The sequence below is a fragment of the Neospora caninum genome, chromosome VIIb, assembly GCF_000208865.1.
Source record: "Neospora caninum Liverpool complete genome, chromosome VIIb".
Classification (NCBI taxonomy): Eukaryota; Apicomplexa; class Conoidasida; order Eucoccidiorida; family Sarcocystidae; genus Neospora; species Neospora caninum.
In genome coordinates this window covers 1,930,593-1,953,111 of record NC_018394.1, presented here as the reverse complement: position 1 = coordinate 1,953,111, position 22,519 = coordinate 1,930,593, and the positions used below count along the sequence as shown (strand labels likewise).

At 51.5% G+C, this 22,519-nt stretch overlaps 3 protein-coding genes across 3 annotated transcripts in view; 1 reads left to right on the top strand and 2 right to left on the bottom strand.

The window, feature by feature from the left end:
- Window positions 1-1,164: 1,164 nt before the first annotated feature.
- Window positions 1,165-7,638, bottom strand: NCLIV_026370 (conserved hypothetical protein; the record flags this gene model as incomplete). Its single annotated transcript, XM_003882831.1, has 10 exons — window positions 1,165-1,333; window positions 1,826-1,921; window positions 2,233-2,358; window positions 3,798-3,926; window positions 4,507-4,670; window positions 5,036-5,116; window positions 5,420-5,573; window positions 6,061-6,135; window positions 6,712-6,837; window positions 7,523-7,638. 10 exons carry the CDS (start codon window positions 7,636-7,638, stop codon window positions 1,165-1,167), a joined length of 1,236 nt encoding a protein of 411 aa, XP_003882880.1.
- A 3,476-nt stretch (window positions 7,639-11,114) lies between these two features.
- On the bottom strand, window positions 11,115-15,751 carry NCLIV_026360 (conserved hypothetical protein; the record flags this gene model as incomplete). The annotated part of the gene is made up of 3 exons (XM_003882830.1): window positions 11,115-11,261; window positions 11,798-12,842; window positions 13,650-15,751. The coding sequence occupies 3 exons, from the start codon at window positions 15,749-15,751 to the stop codon at window positions 11,115-11,117; spliced, it is 3,294 nt and encodes a 1,097-aa protein (XP_003882879.1).
- Window positions 15,752-21,823: 6,072 nt separating this feature from the next.
- The window catches only part of NCLIV_026350 (conserved hypothetical protein), a gene marked incomplete at both ends in the record, with an annotated part of 1,782 nt that continues 1,086 nt past the window's right edge, over window positions 21,824-22,519 (top strand). Inside the window, 2 exons of the mRNA XM_003882829.1 lie at window positions 21,824-21,968; window positions 22,219-22,373. Coding sequence (XP_003882878.1) covers window positions 21,824-21,968; window positions 22,219-22,373 — 300 coding nt within the window. The remainder of the gene's footprint in view (window positions 21,969-22,218; window positions 22,374-22,519) is intronic.

Here is a 22,519-nt window from a genome sequence, read left to right as displayed (position 1 = left end):
CGTGATAAATCGCATTCTCCACAAAATTTGCGGAGACACGTCGAAAGGAGAATCCCCAGCATATATACGGCAGGAAGTGCTTCAGTGTGTGCAGTTAATCGAGCCTCGTCTCGCACGGGAGGTAAAAAGGATGAAAAGCATCATTTCATGGACGGATTTTCCTTTGCCTACCAGACGTTACACTCTAAATACGAGCGAGCTGGCTCGAACGCCGTAACCGGAACAAAAAGCAGAACGCGAGGAAAACTGAGAGATGTTTAGAGCGAAAGTGTGGCCGAAGTCGTGCATAGCGCGTCGAGAGCAGCACGGCGATTCGAGACACCAGAAAGGAGAAAGAGAAAACGGGGAAATCCGAGAAACAAAAGGCGAGGACAGGGACAAGATGGTTGTGGCCCTCGTAAGCAGATCGGAAAGCGGAAACAAGGGGACGAATTCATTCCCCGAATGTCGTGCAAATATCCGAACTACCCTCAAAAGGATTCAAATGACAGAGAAGGTGGGTTGCTAAAAATGCAAAACGCGCTTCTCTTTCTCCTCATAGAACACGAAAAGCACAGTTTCCGTGTTCCTATAACTAAATATGCATGCATTTATTCCTTGATATATATGTATATATATATGTACAACTACACATGTTTATATGCAAGTGGATAGCCGGGGGGTGTTGAGGATGGGTTTTGGGAGCTAGGTGGATACTTCTCTTTACGGAGGCCGACGAAGAAAAGAGGAAAAAAGGATAGCAAGAGCCTGATAATGCGAAGATGGTTTGTTTGTCAAGGCGAGAGACACATTTGGAGGAGAGCGAGGAGATGGAAAAGGTGAAAGAGAATTTTCTTTCCCGTTTTAAGTGCTTTTTGATTCCACGTTCCTAACTCACAAGCACGAATCGTCCACCACACGTGGAGGTGAACCATCCAGGACAGAAACGAGATTAAAAGGGAGTGAAGACGACCCCACAGACGAGGGAGAAACTGCGTCGAGAAGTGGAGAGGAAAAGGCGAGGACTCTGTCAGAGGGAAAAGAGGTGACAGGACTGACAGCCACTGCCACAAACGGAGAGGCACAGCGACAAAAGCGAAGGGACAAAGAGACACCCGGGAGGAGAGAGAATGAGGCGACCCCGAAGAGGTGGACAAAAAAAAAGCGAGGAGACGACACGCGAGATCACCCGAGGTTCATCACGAGAGAGTGAGGCTGCCGGTTTCGTTCTCTTCTTTCTTTTAATATTCTCTGCACATCTCGTGCACTCTTCAAACTCGCCAGCATCTCCTGGCGACTGCATCTCGGTCCGTCTGTCAAAATTGAGGGCCACGGCGGGCGTTCTCGGAGCTTTCTGAGAAGAAAAAAGGAAATATTGAGAAACGAAAGTTGTGGAGAGAAGAAAGATACGCGCCGAAACGAAGTGAAAGTGGAAAAGGACTGCGCAGAAAGGCGGAAGAGAAGGAGAGAGTGGACGATGTGGGTAGAGTCGAGCAACAGAGCACGGAGGACGAATCGCATAAGAACCAAAGATCCAGAGACACACAGAGAACAGAAGAGATCCAGTGAGAGAGGGAGAAACGTGATGCATGTCCACGAAGAGAAGCACGAGAAAGACAAAAAGCCGAGGAAGACAATGCGAAAGCGCGCGGGAGAGACAAAAAAGCATTCCACGAGCGCAAGACAAGTAGGCGATAGCGAGAGGAGATGAACGCAAAGAGACAACCAGAAAAAGACTCAAGAGAGTATTGGCACGTCGACACCGAGAAGAAGCGGAATCAACGAAAGAGGCGAAAAATGAAACGCAGCAGATCAGAAGAGAAGCGAAAGAACAAATCTGCGTTACCTCAGAAACTCGACTTTGGCGCTCATGTCGGTCCCCAAATGGACCCAGTCGTTCCAGCGAACTCGGCGAATACTCCACCCTAGCTCCGAGAGGATTCTGGACGAACGGAAGACCAACACGGAAGCAAGGAAAGAGTGAAAAAAGCGGCAAATACCGCAGTTGAAAAGACGGAGAGAAACGGAAAAGGAAAGCGCAGGACGAGAACTGAAAAGAACGACGTAGGACACCGCGCGCGAAAAGAAAGACACACCGAGTCACGGCTGAAAAAGAAGAAACACACAAACGATAACGAAACAAATAGGGAGAGGGGAGGTTAACGGACAGGGGAAGAAAGAAGAATAGGTGAGAGGGTATCTAACGAGAAAGATAAATACGAGAACTACAGGAAAAGAGAAAAGAGAACTCACCGATGCTGCAATTTGTTTGCCTCTGTATATTCGTTTGTCGAAGAGTAAAAATCGGACGGGCCATCCACGAACCAGCACTGGCGTCGATCGTCGATTTCTCCAATGTCGATCCAAAAGCAGCCCCAACTGAACGTATCAAGCACACTTGGCGATCTCTCTTTCAAACCAAACCAAAGCAGGCTCGTCAAATATGCCACAAACACATACAAATGTATATACATATATATATATATATATACATACATATATATATATATGCACATACACAAATGTATCCATATATATATATATATATGGCGGGGCGGGGTTAGGGTTAGCAGGCAGACACACACGTACGTATCCAGACCTGCGTCGGTGTCGAAAAGTCGGGTCTCCAGACAGAGATTCACAGATCCCACTATCCCTTTCTCCGTTGCGCCAATAGTTGATCGCGAGGGGAAAAACTCTTCTGCAGGTCCCCTCGACACCACGACCTCTCTCACGCCACTTTCCAGTGTAGCTACACCACGTGGATTCGCATGTGCATGCATCGTCGACTGACTGCACGCGCGTCAAATACGAATAAATGTACCCACATGCTGCGTGCAACGGTACGTCAACGACATGCAGTAAATACACACGAATGAAAATGTGTGCGTGTATCTCTGCATCTTGGCAGGAATCCATGGAAATACGTGCCAAAAAACGCGGTAACTAGATACTCCAGAGAAGGCGATTCTTTCCACGAAATGTGAGTTTTTTGAGAAAGAACGGCGAGAAGACGTGTGCCAAAGAGCGACAGACGAGTAACATCGTCTGAGCAGAAAGCCTCGCGGGGGACGCTATCGCGGCGGCGGTTTGTCATGGTCTTCCCGTGCAGCCTCGCACGCAGAGAGCTCTGCATCTGCCACATCATTCTTCGCGATTCGAGGGACAACGCACTGGAAGGTGTTTCGATGAAAAACGCCGAGTTTTGCCAAGGCGTTTGAGACATCCCAGTGAAGTGGCGATGGCCGTCGAGCTCTTTGCGGAATTCGCCGAAGACTGCATGCAAAAAAACACACCAACCCACAAAACCTGTTCTTCCTCACGCCGATCCCGAATGTCTCGACTCTCCATCTCTGCGCAAGGCTCGCTTTTGCGCTCTTCTCCCGCCGTTCTCTCCTTGAGAACAATCCTCATCCATATATAATATATATACGTATAGACGTATATATATATATATATATATATATAATACATATATGCATATATATACATAAATAGACATGTATACATATATATAGGTATGTATAAATAAACATATAAATCCACGGACATGTATATACATATGTTGCGCGCAGCCTCAAAAAGGAGATTGTGTCTGTGCGTGTTTTTGGTGTTTCTCAAAGTGTGAACCGCGCGCTGTCCTTCGGCACATCCACCGGTGAGAATGGAAAACACTCGGCGCAAGCGAGAACACGGCTCTTCTTCTCGCCACGCGCTTCTGCTTTACGCGTCGCCTTTCGTTTTCCGCCTCTTGTTTTAGCTTTTTTGGCCGAGCTCCAGATCTTCAAGAAGTCGTTGTTCCTCTCTTCCGTCTTTACCTGAGGCGAATGTAGAAATTCCGGACCGCCTTCGATAGCTGTTGCCATACATGCGGATGCAGAACGCGGATCGCCACAGCGCTCTGAAACGCCTTCTGATAATGCATCGGTCTACAGCACATGGCGGTTCTGGAGGAACGCAGAAAGACAGCGCCCGCAAAAAAACTCGACTCTCCGACCGAAAGGGTTTGTCGGCAATCCACCGAGAAATGCGCTTCTCCACTGGCCACAATGTCTCGCCCTAAACCGCAAAACATCTCTCTGGAGAGAGGCGGCTGTCTCTGTGCTGCCAGTTTCTGTTCTTTCAAGGAAAATGAAACGTTTTTCATCCGTAGACATATCTACCGTATTTGACTCCCTTGTACCCCGACACACACACAGGAGGCAAGAGCGGCTGCAGAGGCGGTTCTAGAGGCGCGCGTAAACTTAGACATGGAACTAGGGAAGGGAGGTAGGGAAGCCACGCAGACGTCGTTAGAAAGGCAAATTCAGGACTGTTAACGTGTAGCGCTCAAGAGGAAATGGAGAAGGCCGTAGGCGCACAACAAGGCTGTTCACGCAGAGCAGACCGAAATGCAAATATATCACTATATAAACATAACGAAATATGCCACAAATCGACTAGGAAATTCAACGTGTTTTAGAGATGCACACGCCAATCTGCATGCACAGAAGTTCACGCGATCGGAAGGAAAGAGGCGACGTTTACTTGGTGAAGCGCTCAAGCACGTAGAGGCGAAGAGGATCCGAGTAGAGATTCGCCACTGCCACGTGGTCCACCGCTCCGCGGAAAAGAAGAGCGCTGCACTTCTCGTCGAGGACTCTCATCAATTCCTCAGACAACGCAGAAGCGAGCGACGGAGGCGCCGCTCCCTGGAAGAAGACACGGGCGAAAAAGCGAGATGAAAAGGCGGTGGAAAGGCACACGCGAGAGGAACTGAAACGAGCGGACACACACGGCTCACACCCGGACGCAGCGACGGCAACGAGCGGAAAGAGACAAAGGAGAGAAACAGGAGAAAGAGGAGAGACGCTGAGTGGATAAAGACGAGAGCGGAGAAGGAAAAAGAAGAGAGGGAAGAAGGAAAAGGAGAAAGCAAATGAGAGAAGGTGAACGCGGAGTTATTTTGCTGTCGGGCAACGATGCGTCCCTCTCATGGATGGCCTGCAAGTGTCGTCTGTTCTGGTTTCGAGGTTTTCGCGTTTGGTGGAAGTTCCGAGTTCCTCTCCTCGCTGACCATCCGAGCAACGCAGTTGACGATTTTAATAAAGTCGGCAGGCCTCATCGTATCCTTCTTTGCCAGCGCTTCCTCCGCAATCTGAAAAAAGCAAAATCAGGCACACCGACGCTCCTTTCTGAGAGCGCAGGCGTGCGCACCTGTGAGTCTCTCCGTATTCCTCCCTCGTTATTCTCTGTCTCTGTGTCTCCACCATTTTCTTTCAGTGCCATTCTCTCTATATATATCTACTTGTCGCTCTCTCCCTTCATTCTCTCCCTTTTTCTCTCTCCTGTCCCCTCTCCCTTTCTTTCTCTTTCTCTCACTCTCTTTCTCTTTCTTACTCTCTCTTTCTTACTCTCTCTTTCTTACTCTCGCTCTTTCTTTCTCCTTTCCCTCTCTCACCTGAGCGACGACAGCGCGGTCGTTGACGCGCACGCGCTCGAGTGCCCAGGCGACGGTCATGAGGGCGTGGCTGTGAAAATCTGGAAGCGCTTCGACAACGTACGGCAACAGGCCTCTGTACAGCTCTTCGTGGCGAAACAAACTCTTCCCGTAGCTGAACACGAAACAAAACAGAAAAACACGGAGAAAACGCCCCCCTCTGAGTCCTGGCGGAGCGGGGAGGAAAAACAGAGTAAGACAGCAGCGAAACAAAATGAAAGACATTTTCCTTTATCCTACTCCCATACCCAAACAGATGGATTCCTACATATGTATATATATAGGTATATATATATATATATATATATAGGTACATGTGCATCGATCAGCATGCGATCATCTATGCATATATGTACATATAGAATGAGACAGAAGAGAAAAAGTGCAAACGTCGATTTCTATTTAAATATATATATATATATATGTAACAGCATGTGAACAAGGATACGCACGTAGATAGATGAATATACACATATACATGTATATAGCTCTAAATGTCTCTCTAGAAATCGATGCCAGGCACCAAGCTGGAAGACGGGTGGAGCGCCGAAGGTTGCGAGACTGTGAGAGTCAGACGAAGCTTTCCCACTTCCGATTCGCACCCGTAGAAAATGTAGCCCATCTGTTGTGGCGTCAGACAGTCAGCTAGTTCCAGGATGCGTTTCGAGAACCCGTGCCTGCGGAGAGACAACACGCATCCACGTTTGGTAGAAGAGGACAGAAAATGTAGCCCATCTGTTGTGGAGTCAGACAGTCAGCTAGTTCCAGGATGCGTTTCGAGAACCCGTGCCTGCGGAGAGACAACACGCATCCACGTTTGGTAGAAGAGGACGAAACAATCCCAGTGGCTAAAAAAAAGACAAACGCGTGCGAGCATGCGTCCTTACGTCTCTAACGCATTGCAAAAATGGCCAAAACTACACCCGACTGTGGCCGAAGATATACACTTGGAAAGACGACACTTCTGCGCAAGCACACCCATCAGGGTGGTCACACAAGAGACAAATTAACCGTTGTTTTCACTAGTGTGCCTTCCCCTCTGTCTCGTCCATCTTCAGTTTTTTCTCAGTTCGATTCTCTCGTTTCCTTCCTCGCTCTGTGCATCTGATTGCCTCTTGTCCTCTCTCTCGGGATCTCTCTTGCTTCGCCTTGATTCTTTTCTCCGATCTTCCTCAGACTTCTTCCACGAAAAACTGCAGCTTCGTGATCTCCTTTGCGCGTGCTGAGCCGCGGACAACGCGGCGTTTGCTCACCAAAGTTCTAAGTCGTGTTTCCGCAGAGTCGCGGCCTTCTGTACACTCGCTGCAATGTAGTTCCCGTCCATCAACTGAGGATCGCTCGTGATGCAAACTTTCTGTGGCAACCAGTAGTGTCGAACTCTGAAAAAACACCCGCAAATGTGAACGGTCACGAACTCGCAGTCTACACGGGGCGATATGCGGAACGAGCGTGGCACGTGTAACGACATCTACATATATCCTTTGTCTTTCACGTTTTTAACATATTGATTTACATGTAGACATGGTTTTCGCACGCACATCTACGTGGATAGACAGAGAGATGTGCAGGAAAACACACAAATATTCAAATCACAGGAGTGCACGTTTAGATCCTCACCTCTGAAGAGGTAGAACTGAATATGCTTGGCATATGGAGACTTGTGCACATATAGGTTGCTCAGACATTTACAGACTGGAACAGGTACATCTAGGCTCACACGGATAAAGATACAGACGCAGATAGGAAGAGACAGATATGGAGTTTTTAGATACAGATAGAAACCTATGCTGCTATGTAAAGATATAGAAAAAAGTCTACAAAGTGTAAAAACTCATACGGATAGAGTAGAGATATAGTAGATAGACACACATGTATAGAATGATGAGAATATGAGCATTTCTTCGCATGTACTATATATATATATATATATATATATATATATACTTCTGTATACAGGTAAGCATAGGCAGGCGCCGATGAATCGTTTATCTAATCGTATGCCTGGGACGTGAAAGAGTAGGTGCGGGAGGCTGGGAGGGCGGCGAGAGGCATCTGTTGGGTTACCTTTGCTGTGCCCATGAACGAAACCGTTTGTGCATGCGTCGTCCACGGTAACGAATGTCAGCCTCTTTCTTTAAGGCATTCAATAGAAGCCGCTCGCGGGGTCTGAGGATCCCCATTTTGTGTGGCAAGGGTGCACGAGAAAAGGGAAGAGAAAACGCGGCGAAACAAGAGCGGAGAAGAGAGAAAGGGGCGGCAGTAAACACCACAGGCGGAAGTGAGAGACGAGCGCGATGATTCTCGCGAGACAAGGCCGCAGCGCTGCCTCAGGAAGAAGAGCGAAGGGAGACTGGGAGAGGAGCCTCTCTGGAGAGGAAGAGTGAGAAAAAAGAGGAACAGACGCGAAAAATCGGAGACGGAAAAGAGCAGACAACGATGCGGCTCTGTCACCAACTCGGATGGAGACCGTTCCCGTCTCTCGTCGGTTTCTTTCTCAGCGTCTCTCCTTTCCAATGCGAAGAAGAGACGCTTTCAGGGAGCATCATTTTTGCATGAGAAGAAGGAAGAGAAGACGCAGAAGACGAACAGGAAGGCTAATGGACCGCGGCAAGCGCTGTTGACGAGTGAAGAGGCGAGGGACGAGATGCGGAAAGAAGAAATAAAAGGCGAGAGAGAGAGGCAGGCTTGGAGGCCTGCCGCAGCGGCGACCTTCGGAGGGAAAGCGAGGAGCAGGAAAAGGGGAAAACAGGGGGACAAGACGCATCAGAAAGGAGACAAAAAGGCGTGAATCTTGTCGACTTCGAAGAGAAGGCGTTCTTCTGCTGCTCGCCCTGTCTCTCTCGCGGTTTTCTCGGGGGATAAAACTGGCGCAGCCTTGATCTCTCCTCCCCCCTTTCTCCTCTCAGGGATGGAAAAAGAAATTTCTCCAACAAAAAAAGTAAAGATTCTTCATGGATCCTTCACCTCGGTGTGCTGTCCCTGGACAAAGCCTGCGCGTGTTTAAAACAGCTGCAAGTTTTACCTGTGCATGCACATGCACGAAAAATCGCCGGTTTTGGCACATGAGCAGCGCAACACACCCTGCACAGGAAAAAAGGCAAGACGCGAACAGGCATGCGCTTTTGTGTTTCTTCGACAGCGAAAACGAGGAGGGGCCTTCGCGGTGAAAAGAGAAAGCGGACTTGAGTCCGATTTCCGTTTTCCCTTGTGTCTCAGCGCCGGGGAGAATCAAGAGCGGAGTGCGAAGATATTACCTGTTTTATGAGATAATAAACACAATGCACGTATATATATATATATATATATATATATGTATATATATGTATATATAAGCACATACGCAGCGAGAAACAAATGCACATAGGTATACCTGTATAGGTGCATCTCTCATCCATCAACAGAGGTATCTGCTTGGGCGTAGGCTTCTCGCCTTCCGGGTGTTACACAGTTAGGCGGGAGGGCGTCTAGCGGCAACGTTAAGCGCCTGTCTGAGCATGTGTGGACACGCAAATATGTATCTTCCCCATTTGCTTCGGCTATGTCTGTACTTTCGTACATCCGTACATCTCAACTTAGACTTGTGTTCTTGTATTCCTTTTCTCCCTGACTCACCCCTATAAACTCGGCTATGTGCATTTACAAGCGTATCTATGTCTATTTCTATATCTATGTCTACCTATATATATATATATATATACATATGTCGATGTAGACAACGCTATGCCACAAATGATCTTAGATTAAACCGATTTCCTTGTTATATAAATACATGGTGTTCAGTTGGTTCTAGTTCCACTATGTACTTGTACATCCACATATGTATAAATCTGTCCATATATGTATTCTTGCATATCACGACATAAATGCGCGGATCTCTATATACGTATACAGAGATAAAGATATCGACATGTATGCATTGATATTTTTATATTCACGTAAATTCTGAAATGAATATTGATAGATATACATCTATGGATGTCTACTGACCCATGTATTTATCCATACATGACTGTTTGCGAGTGTAGGGAGTAGACACCACTGAGTTTCCGTAGAGGAGCACTGCTACGTGCTGTGCTCCAGCACAGAGATCGTTGATCTATGTTTTTCGGATTGCCTTTTGCCGTCAATCAGCCACTGCATGCAGACATGGTAGACCCTCAGCGATATTTTCCGGTTGGAAACAGGAGCAGAAATTTACTTGGGGACGGCACCACCTTTCCGCGGGTATCCATGTCGCGCTGCGAAGCGACGATCCGACGATGAACATCGCGTGCACACCTCTCTCTCTCTCTCGGGAGGTGTTCAACAGATGAAGCCTCCTTCCAGTGAGTGAGAAAGGAGGGCAATAAAAGGCTCACGAAACAGATTTTTTGTTTCCAAACAGGCCGCGAGGGAAGCAGCAATCGAAACTGACGCTACGAGAACAGCGTGGCGCTTCTTGTAGCAAATCCCAGCGCCGTTTTATGATACTTTTCGCCTCTAGAAGTCGGGAAAAGAAACCAAAAACGCTCGCATACAGTGGGATGCTTCAACGAATTCCACACTGCCTCCATCGCCCTGTTTCCCAATATGGTAATGCACAAATCTGTATATATGCATGATACCCATATATATATATATATAAATACAAATATATAAAAGGAATATGTGTGTATATGTACACGTAATATGTGTAGAGCGATAAGCATGTGCATCGATTTATACTTTCGTCGACGTACCAATGCTTTCCGCTCGATATGTATATAGCTGTGCATGGATATGAAACACAATATATACATATGTGTCTATCTAGCAATTTATACGTTCGAAGAGATTCAGATGTGTAACATTGTGCCCATGTCCCACTATTTCTCCCCATATATATATATATATATATATATATATATGAAGTAAGCGTGTGCACGTTCTTGCTCCTGAAGTTTCATAATTCCACACAAGCGGCAACGCTACTGCCCGACTCTCGGTCGCTGGAGCCTTCGAGGCGTGTTTGTGTATGCGCTTTTGCATGCACCCCTTCAGGCGCTGCATGTTTGGTGTTCTGTCGCATCGCGTTTTGAGGTGCGTGGGGGTGCCGGAGTCGCGTCTTTTTTGCTTCGAAAGCGCTTTTATGAAAAACCACGACAGCCGAGAAGAACACGAGCGGCTACACGTCTTGCTCCCCAGGTGGGCACATCTCGTCTTGACTGTTTTTTGGAGCTGAAAACACAAATCCTTGAAGGCTCGAAGTCGCCCCTCTTGCGCGTAATCTCTCTCCCCCTCACTCTCTCTTGTCATCTTGTCACAAGTACACCATCCCCTCTGCTGCCATTTAAAAAAGAAAAAGAAAAACTTGTTTGTTCTCTTGTCGGCGACTTAAAACTCTCGCTCAATAAAAACTGGCGGCTCTTTCGGCGCCCTTCTCGTCCCTTCCTTCTCTCTCGTCCTTTGCTTCTCTCTTTCCTCGGGTCCGTTCTCTCTTTCTTACTTTCGTCTTTTTCTTCTCTCGAACGTCAGAAGACATACCAGTAACTGGAAAGAAGTAGATTTCCTGCCCCCCTCTACCGATCCCACTGTCTCCTAACTGTCGACTTTCCCGAGCATCGCCGTCACCTGCAGACTCGCTCCTCGCGCCAACCAGAGAAAGAGACACGAGGCACGGAAGCACTTGATGCGTGATCTATCCACGCCGGGGAGGTTGGAAATCTTTGAACGTTTCGGAGAAGTCGGTCACGTCGTTGATCACGTTAAACCGTGGAGGCTCAGAGGGTGGCGACAGCCAAATATCTAACCAGGACGTGGAGATGAGAAACGCGTCCTCGGCGGCCTAGAGAGGAAAGCGCGAAACAAAGAAAGGAAAAGTATCGGGTTGTGAGGAATCCTCTTCACCTGTCAAAGGCACGCATCGATTGCAGCAGAGATCCGCTTTTCGCGACAACATGCAAAAGCGTCGCAAAACAACAGGAACGCAATCGCACCGGAGCACACAGACATGAGAACCAGGCAATGCTGAAACGTATAGATCGCCGCGACTCCAAAGAGTATACAACGATGTTGATACTTTCGTCGAAGGGGTGAATGCATCCACCTACACATATTCACATGTCTGCACATACAGTTATGCATCGTCCCTATTTCCGTACAGACACGTACATATATATATATATATATATATATATATATATATATTGATTGGTAGTGAGACAGAAACGCCGAGCGACAGAAGACGCCTCTTCACACACCAATAAGGCCAGTACCAGAAACCCTCTTTGTTTTTCGTCGAGCAATCTCACGTGGTGTTTCTTTCTTGTCCCTAATCTCCCGCAGCCTGCGATCTGCCTGTACACGTGTTATCGTTCTCACCTCGCGACTTTTGACGAGTGTTTTCGTTTTCTCGTCCCAGAAACGATGGGCGAACCCTCGGCTCACACCATCGAAAACATGCATCATGAAGTCTCTTTGAAACTTCCCATCGAACTCGCGAAACGCCTTCTCGAGTGTCTCCGCTCCGCGGCGTCCTTCGATAGTCTGCGCGTTTCCTCGCTGCGCGATCTTATCCGTCATTTCTCGCTCTCTCGCAGGCGTCGATCCGCCTATGCGCTCTCGCGCTTCTCGCACTGCAGCTTCACCTTCTCTGCATCCACATGGAGTCGGCACCTCTCCCTGTCTGCTCTGTCCCGCAAGTCTCTCTCCACCTCTCCCCGCTCTCACGCCTTCTCTCCGGCGCGCGTCGAACGCGTCGCCTCCCTCGCCGTCGCCTGCGGCGTTTTCACTCGTCGACTCGCCACCATTTGAGAGCGGCTGTTTTCCCATCTTTCCGTTCTCGTCAGCAAAGATTCCCAACGTCGGAGCCTCCATGTGTGCCCCGACAAACCGCGGACTGAAACGCCGGGGGTAGAATGCCACGACTGCGTCTGGAAGAACTAGCTCACCCCCCGACAGAAAAGAAGGAAGATCAGAGCCAGCAGCCGGAAGAGCGGCAGAAGAAAGAGGAGAATAAGTGGACGAAGGAGAAGAAGCAGGGAGGTAAGGAGAGGAAGAGAGTGCATCGTGGAGAAGTATCTGTTGAAGATCATGGGCGGTAACTGCGGCTTTTGTGGCGAAGAGTCTGCGTTTTTCTCGGCGAATGCGGAAAAGATCCGCTGCGCCTTCCAGGGCGAGCCCGCCGCCCTCTTCGAGGCCAGCGAGGGCAACCGCCTGCAAGGCAAACTCGCGCTTCAGAAAGCGCATGCACCGGTGAATCAATTCGTTTCTCAGCACAGATGCAGACGCCCGAGGAGAGGCAAAAGACGCCTGAGAAGGCGCGAAATCCTCAGCGCGCGTTGCAATGTGCTGCGTATCCGGAACGAGAACGACGCATTTGCAACAGTCGGCGAGTCTATCAGCGAGACCGCGAACGAAGAAGTCCCTGGCAGGAAAACACATTCGAAAGGCACACCTGCAACTGCCTGTGATACGCGCGAACCAAGACCGAGGCTCTACCCAGAGGGCTGTTCAAACACTCAGCATCCCGCGTTTCTCCTTGCGCCTCACGCAGCAGCCTCAGGAGATCGACGAGGTGTCTAGACACCTCATGCGCCTATACGAAAACGACGTGTCTTTGCTCAGAGCCGATTGACGGATGAGACCGCAGGATGTCGCTGCGAGTAGAATTGTAGAGAAAGCGAGGAAAACGCAGTATCAGAGAGGCACACACGACAACCAGGCACACAGCTGCAGTCGACAGGCGAAGCGAGGGATCGGAAGAGACAAGCGCCAAAGGCTATGAAAAAGCGACTTCCGGCGACGCAGGTCTTCGTGGAATTTCAACGCCTGAACTTCTGTGTCTTGACTTCACGAAAACGAGACTCGTGTATTTCAAATGTAAACAACGAAGGACAGATACCGCCACCTGTGGAGAGATAGTCCTTCGGCGGAGGAAGGTATCAAAAAGCAGGGTCGATACCATACACCGGAACCGTAGCGTCTCTCCCGAGCAGTGTGAGTGTCTCCCTCTCCTACAGAGGTGTGCTGCCTCTCTCTTTTTGTTGCCGTCTCTCTCCATCCGCATCTATTCTCGCGTCCAGACACAATCGCTTATAAATAAATCGACATATATATATATGTATATATATATGTACGTGTACGTGTGTTGCATGTGGTTTTTTGAGTTGATTACAGGGAAGGGGCTGAATGGCGTTTTGACGGTCGTCCGTCTCTCCTGATTCGCTCTTACCTCCATCCTGAGGCATCTGGAAGGAGAAGAACGCCTGTCCGTCTTTGTTCGTGTTCTTCGATCTCTTCGTCTCCCTTTCCACTCCCGCTCTGGCGCTCGACAAGTTGGTGCCAAGCTACGCAGTAGGCCTCAATGCGGTCAGAGAAACGCGGCTCTTCCCTTCCCTTTCCTGCGTCCCCTCCCTCTCCTGCTTCCTCTCCTCGCGCGCCGTCGCTTTGCCCCGTTGGTAGACCTAAGCGATGTCCCTCCCGATCGCCCTTATCGCCCAGTGAGGAAAATGAAGAAGGCGAAGATGAATGAGATGAAGGAGACACAGAAGACGAAGAAAGAAGGCGAGCCGCGACGCGTCGCATGTCTTCGTCGCGCTCCGTTTGAGTGTATGTACGCCTCTCGACAGCTTCGCTCGGCCCCGTCTCCGCCTCGCCACCTTCGTCCTCTTGTTCTTGTTCGTCCTCTTGGTCTTCTTTCTGCATCTGCCTGGGAGTTTCGTGGATGCGCAGAAGCTGCTCTCGCCTGTCCTTCGGGAGGGAACGGAAATTCGAAGGCAGAATAAGCTGGGCAGACGAGTCCCCTTCGTCATCTTCGTCTTCATCTTCATCTTCGTCTTCTTCATCCGTGCCTTTGTATTTCCTTTTCCATACGTTCGCGTCGCCCGCACCCCCGCTGTCTTCGTCAATCTCCTCGTCCTCCTCTGACTCTTCTTCCTCTTCTTCATCTCGGCCGCGCTGCCGAAACCACGCACGAGTTGTGTCTCTCTCTCGCCCCTCTGCTTCGTCTCTGTCTTCTCTGCGACTCATGTCGAGGCGCGTTCCTGCGTCGGCCCGTGCACTCACGTTCCCCGCCTTTCCTCTGGGTCCGTCGGTTCGCTTCTTCGCGCCTGACGGCGTCACCAAAGAAAGACCCAGAATCTCTCTGCGAAGAAGATCGCGCACTGTGACGAGACCTGGAAATCGATCGGCATCCGCCTCAGTCAGAAACGCACCCTCGTCCTCTTCGCTCTCTCCAGTCCCTAACCACGCGTCCAAATCCTCTTCCTCTTCTACTGCGCCGTCCCCCTGGACTCCGCCCTGCCAATGCGTCTCTCCCTTCTCCGTCTCCTCATCTGCCCTCTTCTCGCCTTCTCTCTCTCTTTGCCCGTCCTTCTCTCCTTGCGCGCGTGCCGCGTTTTCGCCAGCAAACGCACCACCGCTTCGAGGAGCGTCGCCTGGCATGTGTCTCCGCTGCGGCGTGCCTGATCGCTCGCGCCTCGGCCTCTGCCGTCTCTGTCTCCCCTCGAAAAGGCCCTTCTCTTGGAGAAGCTCCAGCTGGTCCTCAAGAGACGCCACCTCGCTTCTCCACGCGAACCTCGGCTCCCAGTACTCGCGCGTCGAAGCCTCGGGGAAAAATCGGATCTCTGGCGGTTCGATGCCGCTCGGATCACCCACATCGTCGCCTCTTTTAGAGGCATCCCCAGACGAGCCGTCTCTTCCTCTTCCTCCCTCTCCTACTTCCGCCTGGTCTTCTTCCACGGGGGGTTCTCCTTGTTCGTTGTGGGGCATCTGTGACGCTCCGATCCCTGCATGCAGGCCCTCTGCTTGCACCACAGGCTCCCCTGGTGCGTCGTCTTCTGCGCCGGCTCGGGCGCTTATACCCGCTCGCGTTTCTCCCCGCGGTCTCTCCAGCGAAACGCTTTGCTGCTCAGATTCGCCTCTCGTCTCCATCTCTCGGAACCTCTGTGCGGCCGCTGCCGCTTCTTCCGGAGACATGCGTTGCAAAAGGTTCAGCATCGCCTCTTTCTTTTCTTCCGTGCGTCTCTTCTGCTCTCTCTCTCCCACCTCGCCCCGCAGCGGCCTTAGGCCTTTCCCTCGTCCCCGCTCCCTGACAAACTCAGGTTCGTCATCCTCCTCTTCGTTTTCAGGCCTTCTTTTTCCGCGGGGGTCATCCTGGGCACTTGCTTCGATGGCGCGCAAATCGTCGTGGAGCAGGCGAACGACAGCGTCCACGATTTTCTGCGGTTCCTTCCCAGGCACGGAGACTCCACGTTTCCTCAGCTCTTCAGCAAACTCCAGCCCCGTCAACTCCTCCATCTTGCGCCGGAAGCGCGCGAGGTCCTCCATCGGCATGTCAGAGGGAGACTCTTCGGGGAGCCCGCGGGAGGCGCGAAAATGCGGAAACGATGAACGACAAGAACCAAGCGGAAGGCGAAACGAACGCAAGCGGCAGACAGAAGAAAAAGAGACGCAAGAAGCGTGGGAAGAGCGAAAAGGGGAAGACAGCGCGAAAGGCGACACAGGGTGAGGAAGCAAAAAGGTGGACGAGGGAGAACAAGAGTGCGGCAAAGCAAGGATCGCCGGATAGGAGACACCAGGAGACAGGTACGCAGAGAGAGGCGACGATACAGATCGCAGGAATGCCGTCCTTCCTCGAGGTGGTCCACCTCGCTGTCTTGCGTCAAGCGCAGGTGATGGACCGGATGGAACGCGAGACACTCCGTCGCGCTTCTGTGCCTCGTGACACGCCTTTCGCACTGCCGGCCGACGTGTCTTCCTCGCCAGCTGAGAGCCTCTGTCATCGGTCGTCAATCTGAGTTCTCCTCGAGCACGGACTTGTCCCCGTTCGTCTCCGTGCTTGCTTTCACGCCGCTCGGTGACCTCCTCGCCACACGCTCGAGAGCGCAGACAACCGATCGGCCTCAGAGACTCCTGGTTCCCGCGAGGCCGCGTCTTCCTGCGTTTCGAGGCCCGAGCGTGGGGCGAGGAGAACTGCCGCGGTTGAGGTCTGGAAAAGAAAATCGACAGAGCCGAGGGCTCTGTGGAGCGCCGCGCGCCGAGCTGAGCAGGAGCGGCAGAAGCATGGAAGTATCGCGGGCACGGCGTCGCCCGAGCTGTACTCGGCGCAACGGCGGTGGCAAAGAGGAAGAAAGACAGGCTAGTTGCAGCCTTTTCGCCTCCCTCCACTTCTCCATGTCTTGCAGTTGGTTTAGGCTCTCCTTTTATGTCTTCTAAGGCTTCACGGGCCTCCGAAGCGCAGAGGCCCGTGCACGAAAACGACGGCGCGGACGGGAGTCTCAGTGAAGGAGAAAGGCCGTGCAGCAGAGGCGCCTGTTGTGGGGTGTCTCTCCGCGATTCGCTTCCTGACTCGGCGTCCTCATCTTGGCTGTCTCCATTCTCGACAAGAAAGGCGTAGAGCGAGAGGAGACAGGAACTGCGATTCTGTCTCCGAAACGTTTCCAGGGAAACGGAAGGGGGAGACAAGAGAGGGGAGAAGAGATCAAAGAGAGAGGGGAGTAGGGAGGAGAGGAGACAACGAAAGAGCAGGAGGAAGAGAACACATTTTGCAGCGGAAGTTCTGTCTCTTGCAGCCCAAGGCCCAGCGGAGTAACGATTCATATCGAAGCAGGAAAAGGGGGAGAAGAAGAAGAAATCGGGAAGAGAGGACAGGTCGAATAAGAAGAGGCGGCATCGACAGAAGAACGGACTTTCTCTTCCAGACGTTACATTGTATCTCTGCTCAAACACAGATACACGCGGGCATTTGGTTATAACCCCATACAGTTATATATACGTAAACATCTGGTATGTGCGTATGCGCATGCGTATCTGCATGTGTGTATGTCTGCACGTCAGATGTGTGTCGAAGTTCGCGGAGAGGTGACGGGGGGAAAACGCGAGAGAAGAATGAAAAAGAGGCAAATTCCGCCTACAGAGCGGCCTGACTGAAGACGCACTCGCCTAGAAAATGGCGTTCGTTGCAAAGCAGACTCGAGGGAGGGGAAACGCGAAGGTCTGGGTTCTCGAACGGTGCATTGAGGAGACGAGAGAGCGGCACCAAGGTCCAGTCCACGGTTCGCCCGAGACGGCGGAACGAGAAGATGTCTGGGGCAGACTGAAAATTCACTTTCAGTGTGTCGGGGGAGACACGAAGAAAAAGGAAACAAGCAAACGTCGACATGCGAGCGGAGGAGGCGCAGCAGACTCGGTTGTCAGAGCTGTTGCTTGGCCTCGCTCGATTTTTCGCGGAAAGCGAGACACAGCGCGCGCCGTCTGGGGTCCCGTCTCCCTCGGGCGAAGCGAAGCAAAGAAATGAAAAAACAGGGGAAACGGGACTGTCTCAGACACCATTTTTTCCAACAGAAAAAGAGAATCTGTTTGAAACGGAAATTCGCGATCGGCGTGTCTTGTGCTTGGGGGGACGCGAGGTGTATCGACAGCGACAGGACACCGCGCCAGAGAGTGTGCCTGTTTCGGGTAACCATCGATGCCCACATCTGGACGATGACGCGCTTTCTTCAAAGTATTGTAATGGAAGGAATCCGCGCAAAAGGACTAAGAGGAAGAAGGTTCGAGGTGTCGGAAGAGCTGTGCCGACGCTAGTCTCTCGAGTTTACTCCTCATTCCGACCCGCCTAAACACAGACGCACATCCCTGCGGAAGAAAGGACGGGATTTTTCCTTAACGGGCGTGTTCGTGCAGAAAAAACGGACGACTGAGGGCCTCGAAACGAGGTGGCAAAGAGACAGTCCTAACCCCCTTCTCAGTCCCCTAGAACGCTGTAGATTTTCCTTTCGCCGCCGTCTGCTGCGCTGGCCGTTCACGGGCGAATTTGAAAGTCTGCCTCTGCTGAGGCGAATCTGGGCGAACCCTGTCCCCGTGCGGGCAGACCAACTTTCTCGATTTCGCCTTTCCACGAGGACAACCAGAGATATGCTTCCTTCCTAAGCACGGGAGTGCAGACCGCTGCGGCAGCAAGGTTCGACCAGACCACCCTGAGCGTCGAGAATCAAGAAGATCACTCGCTATACCCCAGGAATAAATCATGCACTGACAACACAGCTGGGCGAGTGGCAGGGTGGAAGCGGCACAGTGTCATGGGAGGCCCAGGGATTAAAAGGGAGCTTGCCATCGCACAGAGAGGCCATTTGAGGCTCTGATGCACGGAAATGAACTCTTTTTACGTGTCTATTCGCAAAAAAAACGGACATTGTGAGGAGATAAATGAACATGCTGACATGTGGATATCGATGCAAGTGTACAAAAAGGCACGTCTTTGTGTATACTTTTGTGTCTAGGTAAAACCTTTACGTGCATTAACGTGAGGCCGGGGGCCTATTGGGCGCCGTCGCACCCTCGTGGAGTTTCGGCAGCACTGTAGTTATACCCGGTTGGGAAAGGCGAGGCTGGTCTGCCGTTCTTCTGTACAGATTCCGAAAGGCGAGTACAATCAGGTGGAGCACAGAAAACAAACAGCTGGATTACCCCAGTTCCCGAAGTGTGCGAGTTCCCTTTGCACCGTCGAACGCTCAATCGTTTCGCTCCTTATCATAATCGGCAACGGGACAGAAGTGAACAAGCACAATACACGATTGTACCAAATATATATATATATATATATATATGTAGATGTATGTATGTAGGTAACTTTGTGTAGGAAGAGGCGTAGACGTATGGACAGACGTATATGTATACAACAGATGTACCTGGTGACCTCGACTTCACCAGTGGGTACGCTGGGGGTACAGCCACAGGGGGGCGCTTCTTTTTATCTGACGTCACGGAAGTCGACACACTTGTACATGAGTCGTGCATCACTGTTCTTGACAGAGTGTGTAAACAAACTGAATCTTCTAAACGGGCTTTTGGTCGCCAACAAAACGGAAGAACACACGGCCCTTCGACTCCTCCCTTTCCTGCTTGTCACCCAAACTGAAACTTCCCCGGATCGGGGTAACGTTCACCGCAGCCTGCGCCAGCATCGCTCCCGAACCTCCAATGTGACTGGGTACAACACGAAGGTGATCCCTTTCCGGAACGCATTGACCTGACTCTCGTTTGGGCACCAGAACAGCCCGGTAGAGCCGCAAATACATACCTCGAAGAAACTCGCGTCCCTGGCATCGAGACCCCGTGGAAGGATTTCAGCAGACCTCGAACCCCCCCGACATCGACGCTGCTTTTTCGAGTGGTCAGGGATGCCCGACTCCCGGTCCCTTCCTTCCGACATATTCGTGCCAATTTCGGCAATTTGTAGACAGGCCCCTCCCTTCGTGTGTGCAGGTAGGTGTGAGGGTAAAGGTAAGTACCCATACGTATCGATGTAGGTATATGTAAGTGTGTCCAAGTATGTGTGCAGTGGGCGTATGTCTAGGAGACCCCGGCTAGTGCGCAGAAGGCATGTTGTGATCGGAGGACCTCCTGGTATCGACAGCTCCACGGTTTTGCACAGATGAACAAATGCATCTGCGTGAGTTGCCGGAGGCACCAGCGGAGGGCAAACGCAGGAGTGCCGTGCGTTCACGAGTCGCGCAAACGCACGGTGTGTCCCCACAGACGAAACTCCGCACATGAAAAATCTGCCGCCGACCATGTGGGAACTCTGTATCATCAGAAGTCAGCCGAACCACGACAAAAGGTTCCGTCCAAACCCACTGAAGGTGTCCTTTTCGTGCCCTGTGGGAGTACGGCCACGGCCTCTCCTCCCACGAGAGACTCAAAAGTGTTCCACGCAACCCTCAGATTTCTGGCGCTGGAACCAGGCTATCTGTGGGTCATACTCACCCCTACGCCGCTACCCATCCAACTGCCTTATGCACAGGTGTACGTGCCTTCTTTTATTGGTTGTATTTCGCTTGCCACTTCCCAAGCCTTTGGCTCTAAAACGGTCGCGAGGGCGCTACTAGCTGCGATTTATAGCGGGGAGGCTGGAGAGCGCGGACAGGCCCGAGAGCGTGTTGGGACGATAGGCAGATTCCGTAGTTGGCTGTCGAGGCGGGCGAAAATTTAAAAGGCATCACACCGGAGCGGCGCTCTGAAGGGAAGCCTCCATTCAGTTACACTGGCATTTGGACGCGTTTGCTTTCAAGGTTCCCTTCCTCCGCTGCACCAGCAAAAGTTGCGTCTCTCCCCCCCGTGAGTGGGCGCTGGATTCGCTCTAGCGTGTGTCTGGGCAGCGCTGGCGAGCAAAAAGGCGGCAAAAAAGCGCATTTCAGTGGGTTCTCCGCGTTTCCTGTAGGCACTGTTGACTGTTAAACCTTTCTTTAAAGCGTTTCCGCGGACAAAAGCGTGGAGCCAGACGCGTAGTGCAGCGTTTTTTCGTCCGTCACGGCGTTTTTCCCTCCCTCCCTCGCGTCGGCCTCTGCCGCTCTTTTCGCTTCCTGGCTTTTTCGGCTTTTTCTTTTCCTGCGGCTTTGCGCGTGAACTGCAAGAACCGCCTGTTGCCGTCCGAAGCAGCGCAACTCTCTCTGTTCCGTGAGAAAGAGAAGCGAGGCAGGAGCCTGAGGGAAAACAAGTTTGCGTGCGTTCCAGTCTTCTGCCGCTCGAAAGTAGAGGCGAGAGGCGGGAGGAGAGAAAGCCGATTTCGGCCGTGGGCTCACTCTGCGGGGAAAGTGTGGAAACGGACGCCTCTTTTTCGACGCCATCGACTGGCTTTCTTCTTTCGCGTTTCTCCCGAGCTCAAACACGGCGCTCGCTTCAGTCTGGCTCGAGTCTTCACCCCAAAGATAGCTGCTGGGTGTTTCAAGGTTTATCCGGCAAAAGTCTTTCTTCTCCGTTTCCCCCTCGTTCCCTCTCGCGAGTTTTCCAGCTGTACACACCGGACACTCGACGCCTTTGCGAGCGCCTGCCTCCCCGCCTTCGTTTCTGAGCTTCGTTTGCGCCCTTCTTTCATCTTCCCGGCTGCTCCACCTCGTCGGTCAAAAGACTGCCTTTTCCCTTCTCTCGTGTGTCGCCTTCTTGTCTCGGTCGCGCAGGGTACCTTTTGGTGGTCGCCTGTCAGCAGCTGTGTGTGCATCGTTGGCTACCTAGTTCAGCCGAGTTGCGTTGTTTTTATTCTGCGTTCTTCTTTTCCTGCCTCCTCGTCAGTGTTTTTTTCCGCCGTTTCTTGCGGGTTTCCTCGGCTCCGTCTCGTTCTCTCCGCATCTTTCCCTGAACACCTCTCGACGCCTTCGAAGAGAAGCCTTTTTGAAACTCAAGCGGGCACGCTCTTTCCTCACACGCCTGAGTGTACACCGTTCTTCTCTGAGGTTATTTCTCTCCGTCCAAAAACCGATCTCATCTCGCGCCCAAAAAAAGCAGTCCACATTCATCTAGATCTGCATTTCCATAAACGTGTAGATGTATTCAATTAGGAGTTTGTTTCCAGAGTTCGACTGCGTGCTGGGGATGTCCAGTGAGACTCTCGACTTTTAACAAGATATCGACATGGACACGACTCAAATGCAGGAGCACCATCAGGCGGCAGGCCCGCTGGCTCCTGAGGAGGCTTTGCGGTGCGAGACCCTCAACATCTTTCGCTCGCAACTTCACCAGCTGTCGCGCCACAAAGATCGTCTTATGCCTAAGCCGGGTAAGTCGAGGGAGAACCGGACGCGCATGCGCGACCATCCAAACAGTCGCAGACACCACGCACGCGCTGCCTCTCCCGTTTTTTCTCCCCTCCCTCGTGGCGCTCCAGGCTTTTCGCACTCTCCGTACACGGCAACATAAAGACAACGGCTTTCCCGTACTCGCTTCCGATTCCTCTGCTCCCGTCACCACGTCCGTGCGTGCCAGGCTCATGGGGTATTCTTCCAGTTCTCTCTCTTTTCTCTTTCTAGATGGTTCGTTCCCGGGGGATTGGCTACGCCTCGCTTGGGAGTATCAATCCCTCGCCGAGCAGATGATGCGATCCCAGCGGTGGCCTGGAGACTACCCCGAAGGCCTCCTCGCTTGCGTCAGCGAACAAGTCAAGTATCTCCGTCGGCGACTGGGGGTGAGATTTTTAATCAGCGGGCTTACACCGACCGCCACAGGCTCAAAATCCTTCTCGTCTGCTTTCAGAAAAGTGCCCTGTGCGACTCTCTCCGTGCACATATATATATCTATACACATCTAGGCATATTTATATATGTATAAATA